This window comes from Dufourea novaeangliae, unplaced genomic scaffold, assembly GCF_001272555.1.
Source record: "Dufourea novaeangliae isolate 0120121106 unplaced genomic scaffold, ASM127255v1 scaffold196, whole genome shotgun sequence".
In the NCBI taxonomy this organism is placed as follows: Eukaryota; Metazoa; Arthropoda; class Insecta; order Hymenoptera; family Halictidae; genus Dufourea; species Dufourea novaeangliae.
The window spans coordinates 153,722-167,572 of NW_015374090.1; the positions used below are offsets into that span (position 1 = coordinate 153,722).

The 13,851-nt window shown below is 37.8% G+C and overlaps 3 protein-coding genes across 3 annotated transcripts; 2 read left to right on the top strand and 1 right to left on the bottom strand.

The window, feature by feature from the left end:
* The first annotated feature begins 538 nt into the window (after window positions 1-538).
* LOC107190729 lies at window positions 539-9,681 on the top strand. The gene is made up of 4 exons (XM_015579595.1): window positions 539-900; window positions 981-1,126; window positions 8,881-9,420; window positions 9,489-9,681. Exons 1-4 carry the CDS (start codon window positions 664-666, stop codon window positions 9,679-9,681), a joined length of 1,116 nt encoding a protein of 371 aa, XP_015435081.1. The 5' UTR covers window positions 539-663.
* On the bottom strand, window positions 2,581-8,316 carry LOC107190750 (carbohydrate sulfotransferase 11). Its single transcript, XM_015579618.1, has 7 exons — window positions 8,066-8,316; window positions 6,699-6,871; window positions 3,692-3,948; window positions 3,388-3,628; window positions 3,009-3,188; window positions 2,767-2,924; window positions 2,581-2,703 (listed from the first exon to the last, which is right to left on the bottom strand). Exons 1-7 carry the CDS (start codon window positions 8,076-8,078, stop codon window positions 2,616-2,618), a joined length of 1,110 nt encoding a protein of 369 aa, XP_015435104.1. The 5' UTR covers window positions 8,079-8,316; the 3' UTR covers window positions 2,581-2,615.
* Window positions 9,682-10,384: 703 nt separating the features above from the next.
* LOC107190751 (Golgi SNAP receptor complex member 1) lies at window positions 10,385-12,425 on the top strand. The gene is made up of 5 exons (XM_015579619.1): window positions 10,385-10,595; window positions 11,106-11,281; window positions 11,338-11,519; window positions 11,603-11,671; window positions 11,799-12,425. The coding sequence occupies exons 1-5, from the start codon at window positions 10,562-10,564 to the stop codon at window positions 12,034-12,036; spliced, it is 699 nt and encodes a 232-aa protein (XP_015435105.1). The 5' UTR covers window positions 10,385-10,561; the 3' UTR covers window positions 12,037-12,425.
* The last annotated feature ends 1,426 nt before the right edge of the window (window positions 12,426-13,851 follow it).

Genomic DNA, 13,851 nt, shown 5'->3' on the forward strand with positions numbered 1-13,851 from the left:
AATATATGCATGGGTGTAGAATGCATACAGCTAGGCGCCGGCAAGGTATAAGACAGTATGAGAATAGGCCTTTCGTTCAACGCATGTATGTACATACATGTTTCTTCGGCCTACTTTTCTGGGGTAATATGCATGTATGCATGTCCTCCTCCTCTTAAACCTCGTCGGTGATATAGGTAACCGCGGTAACCGCTGTAACAATTTGTAATTTTGAAGCTTGTGTGGTGCATTAGAAACAAAATATTAATGACAAACAATACTGGTAAAACGATTGCTGGTAATAAACATTAACTTTACTTATGAACAACCAGACTCACGGATGATCGAAGTATAGGTTAACATACGTGTGGAATTATAGTACAATGTATGTACATATATAAATATATATGCGAAGAGGCTTTTAAAGACCGATTTTAGGGTGGTTGGTATGTCCGTTATCATTCACGATTACGATTGGCGTCCAATGTCGAGCACCCGTTCTTAATTGAAAGTGTTTCCTCCTACTTAACCCCACTTATCCCTTAACTTTTCGCACAGTTTCATAGAATATGATCGGAGATCTCATAACGATGCTATTTTGCATTAAACTTATCGGAATATTGCTAACCGCTGGCAACTAATTATGATTCTTCATCGAACACCGTATTCATCGTTAAAAATAGGATGAATTCGTTTGAGGATGACATGTTTGCACTTAGCGACGAAGATTTGCCAATACAGACACCGATATGTAATCCCGTGGAGGAGCATTTAATGAAACAGCTTTCTTATGTGCAAGCTCGAATCGAGAGAACGAACAACGATATCAAAGATGTCCAAGACACGACCAGGCGTATTCTGCAGACGTTGCAGTATCAAGCTCAGTATGGAGAAAATGAAATTTCGGATTCTGACAGTGACGTAAGTCATCATGTTTATGTCACAATAACATTAAAAAAGGAATATTTAATACATAATGATTTATTAGAAATATCTTGTAGCTGTACACTATCGATAGGCAACCAGTGGTGAAAAAGAAACGGAGAGTTGAAAAACCTAATGAAATTCTGATTGTAAAAAGTTATTGGAAACGCATTCTTTGGGATAAATGGGTCACTGGTGTGATTCTGCAAAACACTTCGACGCAGTAAGTGCATTACCAATAATTACACTTAAAATGTAAACCCATGGGTTGGAAGGATTTTATTCTTTTCTGTTTAGCAAATATTTAACTACACTTTAAGTATAAAAACATTAATAATTATTCCTGTACGATCTAACAAGGCATACCTATTTATGTACAATACCAATGTTATAAATTAGAGTAAAATAAAAGTTTGACTCAAAATTATTATTTCAGCTGAATAAGCATATTTTATTTAATAGAACTAAAATTTGATTTTAGCAAGTTTCAAATAATGAATTGTTTTAACAAATTCTATTATTTCTACTTCACTAAACACTTATATTTAATTACACTAAAGTAAACATTGTTTGCTAAGAATAAAATTAATGTTCTGTATACTTTGATCCTCGTAAATTGTTTTATTTCTTAAAATAATTATTGTCATTTTGTACTTACGATTTATAAAATTGTAAAGGATTAAAGAATGTCATTTTATTTACGTAGGGTCTTGTAACATTTGAAATATTGATCTTTCCTTAGGTGATTTCATTGTAAGTTTAAGTACCATTTACAGTGAAATATTTTGATGAAACTTTTGTAACAGAGTTGAAATCATAAGTCTACTTAAACGAAATAACCGCTTAAAAGCAGAAATAAAAAGCATTAGAAAAATTGAGATATATAAATATAATTCTATGTGTTGCAACTGGAAGTATAATTCGATAGGTCGTACTAGTACATCTGTATGCTAAATTTTCTCTAGGCAGTACTATTACCGTTTTAACATTGGTAGTAATATATATTGTAACAATATTTCTATCAACGTACGTATATATACATATACACAGTGATATACATACACAGGTTCAAAGAAACTGTAAACATGTTCCCCTTTGAATGTGTGAACATAAAAGAACTAATGTACTTTACTTTATCAACTGACTTTGTGTCTTTGAGTTAAGAATAAAGTTAGTTGTACGGATGGTATGTTGTACCGTTTGTATACACAGCACAGGAATGCAAGAATTTGGTGAATATTTAGTAGTAAAGAATGAAATGCCTTGCACCAATTATCCATTGTAGCTCAAGTATTTAAGCAGTGCAATCTACTTTGTACTCACGTGTGAGGTCTTTGAAAACGTTGCGGAATCGTCTTGTACCAATTTGCAAATATCGAAGGATTTCATAGATCCTAACAGTTCAATAGACAGCAACACGTGTTGTCTGTCAATTATCAAAAGTTTAAATACAGTAGCAAGTGCTGCTTGCATAAGTATTGTCAACTAGAAAAGTTGTTTTTAGTTGACTTGCACTTTATCTTAATAAGTAAATAACGCATTCAGCGTACCAACCACTCACTCGTGTTACTTAATTATAATTGTTAAACAATTTTTCCTATCTAACATGTTTCGTTGTAACCGATTTGATGCGCGTCATTTGAGATTCAACGAAAAAAAGGAGAAAACTGAAGCGCGAATGTGCTTGTTGCCTATGCAGCAAACAGTTGGTATTACTTTTTACAAATCAGTTCAGTGTCTTCGTCTCTCCCGAGTGCGATATAATTGTCCGGAGAATAGTCGAAAAGCACAAAATCATACCTGAAAGTAATCTACTGAAATAACGGTCGTGTCGTTGGTATTGATTTTGCAGATATAACTTACCTAAACATTTCATACAGGTATTTGATCTGTGATTTCGATAATTGAGCAAAATAGTTCTTTATTACATCCTTTGTTTGAACACCTCTCGTGGGGTTCTTCCACTCTGCCTTAATGATGTGGCCTACACGTGCTTGCTTTATCAGATAATCTTGATCTTCCTTTATGAAACATATACACACTCTCGTTGAAAAAAAAATAGTTTATACAAGATAATTTCATTTGAATGATTGCCAAGTACTAACATGAAGTGTTTCAAATTTTGCTATCACATCGAATCGTACTTGACACGGTGTACAAAAGTTCACTACTGGTGTCCAATGCATGTCCAGTTCGTTGCCAGCTCTCCACTGGCACAGTAACCATCGCACGAATTCCTCGAACAGTGGATATCTTGGACCATGTCGTCCATTCGCTTTTGGATCCTGATCAATTGAAAAAAGGGACACTCTAATGGAAATTTCGATTATCATATTTGTGTGTGTGTGTGTGTCTGTGTCTGTCTCTAGTCCCATTCCTCCGTTACAAAAAAACAAAAAGCAGAAAAAGTGTATTCGCAGAAATAATTAAGTGATCTTCCGTTGAAAAATAAGAAACAAAGATAACGATGTTCGACATGATTACCCTAGACCTGTAATGCCAGACAATGTGAGCTCCCAGATTACTGTGAAACGTATGTGGCAAACTGTGCTCCAATTTGTCCCGATAAGCGCTGAGTAATCTCTCAAAGGGATGCCTGACAATTAGGAAACTGATGCTGTCGTTTAGGAACTTGGTCAACTCTTCTGCCGTGTATCTAGGATACTTTTGCCTCGCAAGAGAAACTGGTACAGCTTTCGAAGCCTTCAAGAACTGTGGGCTGTATCTGAGAAGGATGATGCCTCGATGATGTCAGCTTTAATTATTATCGAAGAATCAAGAATCTTACCCAGCGAGTAAATTAAAATTGTACATCCACGATGTGGAGGCCGCCTTGAAGACGTTGCACCATATCAGACGGTACTCTTTATTTACAAGGAACTCCCAGGCATTCGGTCTATGAAGGGAATCGTTTCCAGGCCGGTCCAATCCCTCCTCGGCACACTTCCCTGCTAGAAACTTCCTCCTGGCGATTAATCGCCGCTCGGTTTCAGCATTCGTTGCTTCTTCCATTAACCTTTCCTCCGGGGTCAGACTACCGTCTTCCTGGGAACATCCAGATGATTTCTATTAAAGAAACAATACTTACCAGCGATACACGCGTATCGCTGCCTCGATTGCCGACCGCGACAATCTAGCGACGTCGAGTGTGTATACATGTGTCTCTGCTTCCATTATTTTTTCTTTTTTCTTTTTTCTTTTTTTTCACGATTACATCCAAGATTTAAGATCGTGATCTCGTCTTTCCTTTCGCATTGCATATGTTTCCCCGTCTATCTGTCTATCTGTCTGTCTGTCTGTCTACTGTGTATGTATCGGATTACGAAAGAACAGTTTCTAACGCGAGAGGAAAATAAACGTTGATTGCATCGGCAGAAACGCGGCATCTAGGAAACAATGTGGGAAAACATTTAATAGGCTTTATATGTATTATGTAACTGTACATAGAATCGACAGGCATCGATTTCACTCGTTGCATGTGTAAACAACTGCAGGATCTCGAAAGTAGTTGGACGCAAGAAGAAAGAAAACTGCTGTTTCAATTAACTGGGCAAGCTAATAAGTATTCCCGCAGAATATTTGAAAGAAAGTTAAATTTCGTTTTCGTATTTAAGGAAAAATTTGCTCGCTATTGTTTTGTTAAAAGGGGAAAACGAAAGCTGTAACCCCGTGCTTAATAACGTTACGTACATGGTACATGTAAGGTACGGGTAGTTTCACGGAACGAAAGTAAGTAATGTCAATAAATAGAACACAACAGGGGGAAAACTGAAGCGTTGGATTCGGTGAATCGGTGATTGTCGAAGAGACATATGAAAAGATATTTCGCTGGGCGATGATGCATTGTATCAATTGTATTGTATGTAGATGTAGATGTAGATGTACCTATGATGCACGGTGCACCAGCGCGGCGGCGTGGCTCGTATTCACATCGGCGTTCACGTAGAGCCGGTCTCTTCTTCGACTTTTGCACCGAAATCAATAAACGGAAGCCGCCTCGACATTCGGTGTGTTTCCGGCTGGTTGGCTATCGCGGGACACGCAACACCGCCGCGGTAATACCGTGTTTCAAATTAGAAGAGGATCGCGAGTGCAATCTACGTTTCGACTATTCTCCCCGGTTTAGGAACGAATGGGCCAAATGTGTTTCGATCGAGAGCTTCTGTTGGAACATTGAAACTCTTTTCGATCGTAACTATCATCGTAGACGGAGGAGAGGTGGAGTTTAACTGGAATGCGCAAAGTAAGCGAGGTTTAGCCACGAGTTACGACTGCCAACGGGCTTGTAACTTCGACCGTATGCAGAAATTAGGAAATTGAATTAACCTTGTGAGTTGTGCAGAAGGTCGGCGACGCGTGTGGCGCGTTACCTACTTATTACTTATTGCTAGCCAGCCGATAAGAAAGCGGCTTCGCGCGCCGGCATGCTTTCATTTCTGAAGCTTCGGTAGTTGGTATCGGCTGAAATCCTGTTATCAACAGTTTCCCACGATACGAATCGTTTACTTTCCTCAAACACGCGCGGTAATTATATATACTTGTGTATGTATATCGGCTTCGCGATATGTAAATGTACAGAAGATTTAATGATTTTGCCAAACAAGTTGTCCGCAATATCTTTTATGATAAGAAATGGCCATTATGCGTGTACGTAACGATGGTAGGTACGATTAAGGATATCGTCAAGTGTCTTCCGAACACTTTTGGTACAGTAAAGTAAAGTATTTCCGCGAGTATCTGTACGAAATTCTAATTGGAAGACTGTGTTGTCTTGGATCGAACCGGGAACCGATCCCTGGTTCGATTCGGTCCGATACTGCGCGGCGGCGCTTGGTGAGAAGCGCTTCAAGAAGAACGCGAAACTTTTCATTTGTGGTAATGACGGGTAAAGCTAGAACGCAGAACGGTCTTCTTACGTAAAGAGATGCGAGCATAGATTGGCAGAGTTCCAGGCGCAATGCGGCACACGATTGAACGCGACGACGACGACGACGACGACGACGACGATTACATAGGTTCGCCTATGCGGCCCCTTTAAGCATGCAAAAGGATGCTCACGGTTACCCCCTCAATCTCGACAACGACAACAATTACGATACTACCGGTGTAATAGATCGATCTGTCGCCAATTCGAATGATTGCCGTTTTCTTTCATATTTTGTGTTGGTGTCTATTGCGTGTCCGATATCGAACCACAAGAAAAAGATACCGGCGCTTTTAGTCTATATACATATACCCGGCTCTCTTTTTATACGATTAACTTTTACACGTTTTACTTACTCTAACACGGTCGCAAAACTAATATTTCAAATCCGTCTTTTCTTCGACATACCGTACAGTGCAGTGCAGTGCAGTGCAGCTGTGTTTGTTTTTTAATTCTCCTGAACACACAAACAGTAAGTATGCTAATTGACTGCCAGGTACCCGTTAAACGATCACACGGAAATAAAAATACATTTTTTTTTTCCTGTACACAATCCGAAAAATTCCGTTTTACAACATGTATGAAAGTGTACAAGTACAAGATTTATGTCCTTCGGACTGGTTGTAGGTTGTAGGCATCTGGCAGGTAATTAGTACAGGTAATAGTAATATGTATGTATGCATACACCTAGAATTTTCTCACGTAAAAGAAGAAAAAGGATACATATGTATGTAAATACACACCTATATGGAAAATTCGAGCTAAACCGGTGACCCGAACGCTGCGAGGCCGGCCTCCTTGTGAAAACAAAAGAGATCCTCCACGCCCACCCTTTCGCTCCCCCTTCGCGGATAAAATATTGCGTACTCACCTCCAACAAAAGGCCTTGCTGCACGCTATTGCCGGCATCCTGGCTCGAGAGGGCCAGCACCAGCAACGTTATCACACCAGCGGCCAATAGTGCTCGACGAATCGCCGCGAATATATACCGTCGCGGTGTCATCTTCTCCCGATGGACGACCTTCCTTCTATACTCATGTCGAACTGCAACCATTCATTTGCAAATACATAAATCCAATTCCATCTGTCAAATTGATTCCTAGAATTGCCATCTTCCACTTTTCAACTCGACTGTTACATTTTCTGTATTTTTATTTCTCCGTTGAAAGTTTGAACGAGTAGCAATCAAAACCCTTTATTGTCTATCCCGTTACTAAACGTACCCTTCGTTATCGAATTCAAAAGAATAAATCTGTTTATCACTCTATACATACGTATGTATATCTAAATCAAGCTTCACCCATAGATGGTTACTTTTCTCGAAGATAAGACTCACGTGTACAACTGCTTATGCAGTCAGTTAATTACCAGGTTATCAAACAATAATACGTATAACATTTTGAAAGTGAAATAAGAAGTAAGTTCGGAGGATCGATCAATCGTGTTTCAAATTTGTTGATTCACTGACCCGATTATAGCAGAGACGACGAATACATGAATTTTATCACAACAGAATCCACGATTAGTCATACACCGCCAATTCAAAGATTCCCCAGATATTCCCCCATTTCCTCGCGATAAGATCGATATTCAAAATCTTCGGTTTAACCATTTCAATTTCACCGTAATGAATAATAATGTTTTCAAACTTTTACTTGCTTTACCTATGGATTTCTCACCAAGTGTATTCTTTACCATTAATTCAATGCCAAAACATACTGTACGAGCAAGCCAGATCGTATCACGCTGTTCAGTAATTACGTAGCCACATTCGACTTCGATGTAATCGTCGTTTTAGTAACAATTTACACGAAACATATTCTCATTCACAGAAAACTCTACACGTATCTGCTGCATATGCATGTATGTGCATACGAATACGAATACAATACAATGCACCGATACACGCGTATCCTTTTCATCGAACGTTTAGGCATTTCGCGGAAACGGCAACAACGTAATTCTGGTCACGTTAATTCTTGCATAGCGAATAACGAATCTCCCGTATAACTACTGTCGTCTCGATCGAAAGAGAATTGCGAGCGAGCGAGCAACGCGGCGGTCCCAGTGTGCATTTCCTGGGTCAATGGGTCACAGAACACCCCTGCCTACCACCACCTTTCACCTCTATTATTTTGCCCAATGGAACGATTCTCTACTTTGTCGATTCGTCTCAATTTCCACGATGTGTACTCGTTATCGGTTATACAATTCGAACGTGTCCCCGATTGTACATACTTCCAACGGACATATGTATATGCCCCGATGTCAGAATTCAGCGACGCATTTATCGCACCCCCAGATCGAAACTTGATTCCTGCTTCTGCTTCGTTTCGACTCCAATAACTCTTCCCCGAGTCTTCGATGGAACTAGACGAATCGAAACACCTTCACTGCCGCTATCGTGTAAAGAGTTGCGAGACTGACGAGACACGTGTGACGTATCTAACCGATCGATCAGAGAATACAGACGGCACGCGACCACGGCGGCATCCTGCAGGTTACTGAAAAGCCTGCTCAGCTGAATAGTGCTCAAGTATGAAGCCTGAAGCCACACGCCACACGGTCATGCCCATGCCCGTGCCGTCTGCTACCAGACAACTCGTTCGCGAGCCACCATTGGTGGATGTTTTCGCGGGTCGATTTATTCAGAGATCCTATTGCGCGTGCGTGAGTATGTGTCTAATCGAGTTCGCTACCCTCGATCGCAAAGACAATCTAATGCATTTTTTCACGAATAAACAACAACAATAACGATAATATAAGAGAAAAAGACAATATCACTTAATAGGCAAATTAGATCTTATTTCTAGGTCAATATGTAATTCCATATTGTTGCTTAATAATGATTTTACCGACTGTAAAATCGTTTCTTACGTTACGACAGTGTCACCACTGTTACCGATATCATGGTCATGGTTTTCCTTATCGATATCCTATTAAACAAGTATGTATGTATGTATGTATGTATGTATGTATGTATGTATGTATGTATGTATGTAGGTAAATTAATTTTCTTTGAATAAATACATATGTACTTTCATTCGTCGCAGAGTGCTGTACGATCCCCAGATTTACATTGATCTGAAGGGATACGATGAAATTGCCGCTTCGTCCAAGTTTTGGTCCGTAGTGAATGGCATAGTTTGCTACCAGACCGACGTGATTCAGTCGCGACAAGAAGTTGTGGCCACAATCGTTCTCGATCTACCAAAGTTCGAGGAGGACTCTTTTTGCGATGCTTACGGAATGATTTCGTACCAAGTAAACGAGAAACAGTATCAAACCCCTGTGCCCACTATACGACTCCTTGCCGAAGAGACGGTCGATAACAATTGCGGAATCAAATTTTCGAATAATATAGAGCACAGTATTTTAGCACTGAAAAGTACATCGATCGAGAAAACGGTTGGTATACAAATCGAACATCATCCTGGAAGGGGTGAGCGTCTTTTGGGATTTTTAGAAGAGAAATCATTCGAGGAAATCTGCGCGGACGTGTACGTCGTAAAAACGACCGGAACTCTAGTATTTTGCTTAATAGAAATACTCCCCATAGTCGAGGGGGAAGCCAGATTAAGAATTTTTTCAAGGTAAAAATATAAATACTCTTTTATACGAAAAACGATTTTACTAGGTTTGTACATTTTTCCGTATGTAGATCTGGTAGTCAAATGAACATAATGTTACGACTTCTACGGGACCAGTTTCCAGACATGACCGTTCAGGACAACGATAATGGCGTTCACGCAGCAATTTCTCTATTAGAAGAATTAAAATTATATCTACGAAACGGTAGTACCTCCGAGCAGCAAATGGCAAGAATTAAAACTGATCTGTTTGTCATTCAATGACATTTTATATTTTACACGTTAAAATTTGTAATTACGAACACGTATGTATATATGCATATACTTGTACTAATATTACATTACTATTTATTTTAAAAATTCCAAAGTTCCAGTTAAGGTCTCATACTTTTGTTATCTTACTCCTAGTTCCTTCTCCTAGACAATCATATCAGGATAGCATAGCATAGCATAGGTAGCAAGCAGCGTGGTAACTAGTAACGAGATCCAGCTGAAAACCTGTTCTCTTTAATACTACACTGTACCAGACCTATGTCACCTATGTGTATATACCTAAATACCTACGATCGGACAACTCGTACGGCACTAGTCTCGAATTGTTGCATTCAAAGCCTTTGCTTTGCTTGCCAATTCTTTTATAAAATTTTTAATAACACTGCCTTTTTTATAAAACTGCCGCAAATTAATTATCCCATACACTCCTAATAGAGATATTATGAATCTGTTTGATTCATATTTCAGCAAATAAGTGCAGAATACACGTAAAATTGTACAATAACTTCTTTACCACTAAAAACTTGCCGTACCTATCAGTTTATGTATATGTATGTGTACAAGTCTTTCGTATCTCGTCTTCTTTTCTTTTTCCTGTACAAATAAAGATATGATAATAGAAAATAATCGTTATCGTTTCATGGGAATTGTCCTTGCTGTGCGTTCTTCCGCCATATTTCGTCTGCTTGGCTGGCTGTCGCTGGTCGCTGTCGCGGCTGTCCGATCGGTCGGTGTGTACATCCTACGTCCTACGTATGCGGTGTCTCGGTTTATCTTTCGTTACTCCTGTTATATTTGGTATCTACTGCCATCGTCGCATGCAGCGTCTATCCACATATCATAGCAAACTCTCGTGATTCGAGAACGACAAATGGCTAACGCATTAGATGCCGTCGATTGGGAAGGTAGACTTCAACGGAATATTAGATCCATTAAAATCGTTTGTTTCACGTCGATTTTTAAGAAACTTTCTCCAACAAGTAACATATTCTATCACCTTGTTTTGACATATGTCACTTCAATACCGATCCAGCCCTCTATTTGCATCTTTTTTCTAGCGAAACAATTGTAGTATATCATTTTTCATTAATTCATTAAGTCATAATAAAAGTTGAGTCACTTTAACCTTGACGAAGATGAACCTAAGGAACATCAATTTCGTTAGATCAAAGTCCCGTCGAATGATAAAGACTGTAATTATAATTTGTACACTAGTTTGTAACACTATGATTAAAAAATGTATCTTACATCGCTATTTCACGGGTGAAAATTCGCTTCGAACAAACTGTTTTGCATCGAGTATTACACACATTACAAATAATGTCAATTTTCCTAACCCCAATGAGGTGAATTATCAGTAACGAGTGTTCCGACGACATACATAAAACTGCTGTTTTTCCATTATTTTCTTCCAGATCTGAGAAGACAAGCAAGACATTTAGAAAATGAGATTGATGCAAAACTTGTAGCATTCAGTAAACTTGGTATCAATACAGGGTCCAAGCTTGTTAACAGTGATGAAGTGCCACTTTTGGACGAGGAACATGTTTTCGAAAACATGGCTTCTGAAATAGAAGCATTGTTAGCTAAAGTAAGATTAAACTATGAATATCATTTTTAAGTTCACTAAAAATTCTTTTGTCACAGCTATTCTCTATAAATGAAAGAATGAGCGAGCTACAACCAAATGGTGCTGCAATGTTGCACACCATGCAGCGCCACAAAGATATACTAAAGGATTACAAATTGGAATTTAATAAGATCAGAAATAACTTTGCAGCTAGAAGAGACAGAGAAGACCTGCTTGGAAGTGTTCGTAAAGAAATAGAGTATGTACATAATTATTCTCCTCGTTGCTACAAACTGTTGATTGCTATTGATTTATAACTCTTATAATTCTTTTATTGAACAGTAATTATAAAAGTGTAAGTGGTCTAAACCGCAGAGAGATGTTCATGAAGGAAAATCAACATATCCATAAGTAAGCGAACTTTGCTCTCTAATTCATATTACTTTAATATGTGTATTTCCAGCTAAACATTGATTTCTTCTGTTATAAGTTATTGTTAATTAAATACAAAATTAATGGAAAATCTGATTTTTTTCAGTTCAGATCGGTTGATCAATGATCAAATCAGCATAGCAATGGAAACACGAGAACATTTGGTGACTCAAAGGCAGGCGTTTAAGCGTATACAAACCAGGCTGAATGATATATCCAATCGTTTTCCAGCAGTGAATAGTTTAGTGCAAAGGATAAATCTGCGCAAGAGACGAGACTCTCTTATTCTTGGTCTTATAATTGGTTTTTGCACATTTCTGATGCTCCTGTATGCTTTTCACTAAATAACAATCTATATCAAAGTGCTTCCCTCTTATGGACTAGTGTTCCATCAACGGAGATGAGTATACACATGTAGAAGTAAGCCGTATCTAGTAATGGTGTATTGGTAAGTGTGAAATCTATGTGTGCTTCTAGCGATGAAAATGTTTCTATTGTTTGAGGCCGACAAGAATTTCGCACTCGACCAATATTCATTACATGAACAATAAACACTGAAACTGAAAAGAATAATTGATGGTTTTATGTGAGAAGACCAGCGAATGTGTTACGAAAGTAAAACAGAGAAATTGAAAATGTTATGCTGTACAGTTTTTTTATACCTAATGTAAGCTGTGGATGATACTATGTATACAATTTGAGTCCACGATTGACACGTTAATTTAATAAATGTTACGAGTTTACAAAATTGTATTTTTACTTTATTGCAGTATCCTATATTTGTATGTATGTACCTATGTATTTGTCTATAAGTAACGGTGTATGTATTACATTTTGCAAGACACTCCGTTCATTAAAAACAAGTGATAATCACTTTCCATGTCAGCAATATAACGGGGTCATGCCCCATGCTTACGGAGCTTTCTGCCTACTTTTATTTGCCATCGCCTTTGCAAAAGAATAGAGAATAGTACCTGGGTGTTAGTGAAATTAAAGCAACAAGAGGAAATAAGGAATCACGACACTAAAGAAACATTACACCCCCAAAGAGTGCTGAAAAAAATGGTAAAACATTGTTGTAGATTGTTGATAGTATCGGGTTTCTAGTGTCGAGAGATTTTTATAATCTTATTTATGTTCTTTTTAATTTTTTTTTACTAATAAGTAATTAGTTTTACATACACACAGAGAGACATTTATACATGTATATATACACACGCGCGTACATATATATGTATATGTATGTATATACGTATAGCATATACATGTCAAGCAAGTCTCCCATTCGAGTTCACAAAACACAGCGCGTCACGAAAGGAATCGTTCCAGCAAAAGTACGATGCCAGTTTCCACATATACTAAATACCACATTTATAAATGATATATTTCACCTTGTAATAGGAACTCAAGTAGAAATTGCAAAAGTATCGAATACAAGGTACACACATATTCACGTAAAACCGTTTTATATTCTTTAATATATATTATTTACACTTCGAGACCTTCCGTATCATAGTCACAAATCACTGTCAGTATTTCAATTTTGTTAGCTGGTTTTGCTTTTCCTTTTTCCTTTCAAGAATCTCTGCGTTTGTATATATCCTTTGAAATTAAAACTACGAAAATTAATCTACGAATACGCATTGATAAATAATTTACCACATATTCTCGGCGTCACAATCGCAATTTTATGTATATAAAAAAAAACATTGTAATAAAGATGTTCTTGTTTACGTTACTTGAATATGTTAAATTGCTTTCTTTACTTTAAATTCATAGTTTGTTTATAAATGCAATATGTAGTGTATCAGTAGAAACATAATATTTGTTTTTATGTGTACTACGACAAAACGATTTTCTAATAAAATGAGGAGAATTGCGAAGAATCGAAAATATTCACAGATTACGACTTTCACAAGTATTTGGCGCAAACTTCCGGTCCGCGTGTCCTCTTACAACGGCGATTCTACTTGAAAAGTGGTACTCTATTGATTGACTCCGTGATTAATCTCTACTATCTAAATTCGAATCATCTCCTTTCTTCTTATATTATTACAGTATTTGTTGTCGTAGATAATAGACTACGAGATCCATTTCAATGTAGCACTATTGAAATTCGCCGAGGCGTACAAACTAACAACAAATATCTACTCAATATA

Coding starts and splice junctions, on each gene's coding strand:
- LOC107190751 (XM_015579619.1), top strand. CDS start 10,562: ATGGCTAACGCATTAGATGCCGTCGATTGGGAAG. Junction 11,520..11,602: donor AGTGTTCGTAAAGAAATAGA/GTATGTACATAA, acceptor TTTATTGAACAG/TAATTATAAAAGTGTAAGTG. Junction 11,672..11,798: donor GAAAATCAACATATCCATAA/GTAAGCGAACTT, acceptor GATTTTTTTCAG/TTCAGATCGGTTGATCAATG.
- LOC107190729 (XM_015579595.1), top strand. CDS start 664: ATGAATTCGTTTGAGGATGACATGTTTGCACTTAGCGACGAAGATTTG. Junction 1,127..8,880: donor CTGCAAAACACTTCGACGCA/GTAAGTGCATTA, acceptor CATTCGTCGCAG/AGTGCTGTACGATCCCCAGA. Junction 9,421..9,488: donor AGATTAAGAATTTTTTCAAG/GTAAAAATATAA, acceptor TTCCGTATGTAG/ATCTGGTAGTCAAATGAACA.
- LOC107190750 (XM_015579618.1), bottom strand. Junction 3,949..6,698: donor AGCAAGGCCTTTTGTTGGAG/GTGAGTACGCAA, acceptor GGATGTTCCCAG/GAAGACGGTAGTCTGACCCC. Junction 3,629..3,691: donor AATTTTAATTTACTCGCTGG/GTAAGATTCTTG, acceptor CATCCTTCTCAG/ATACAGCCCACAGTTCTTGA.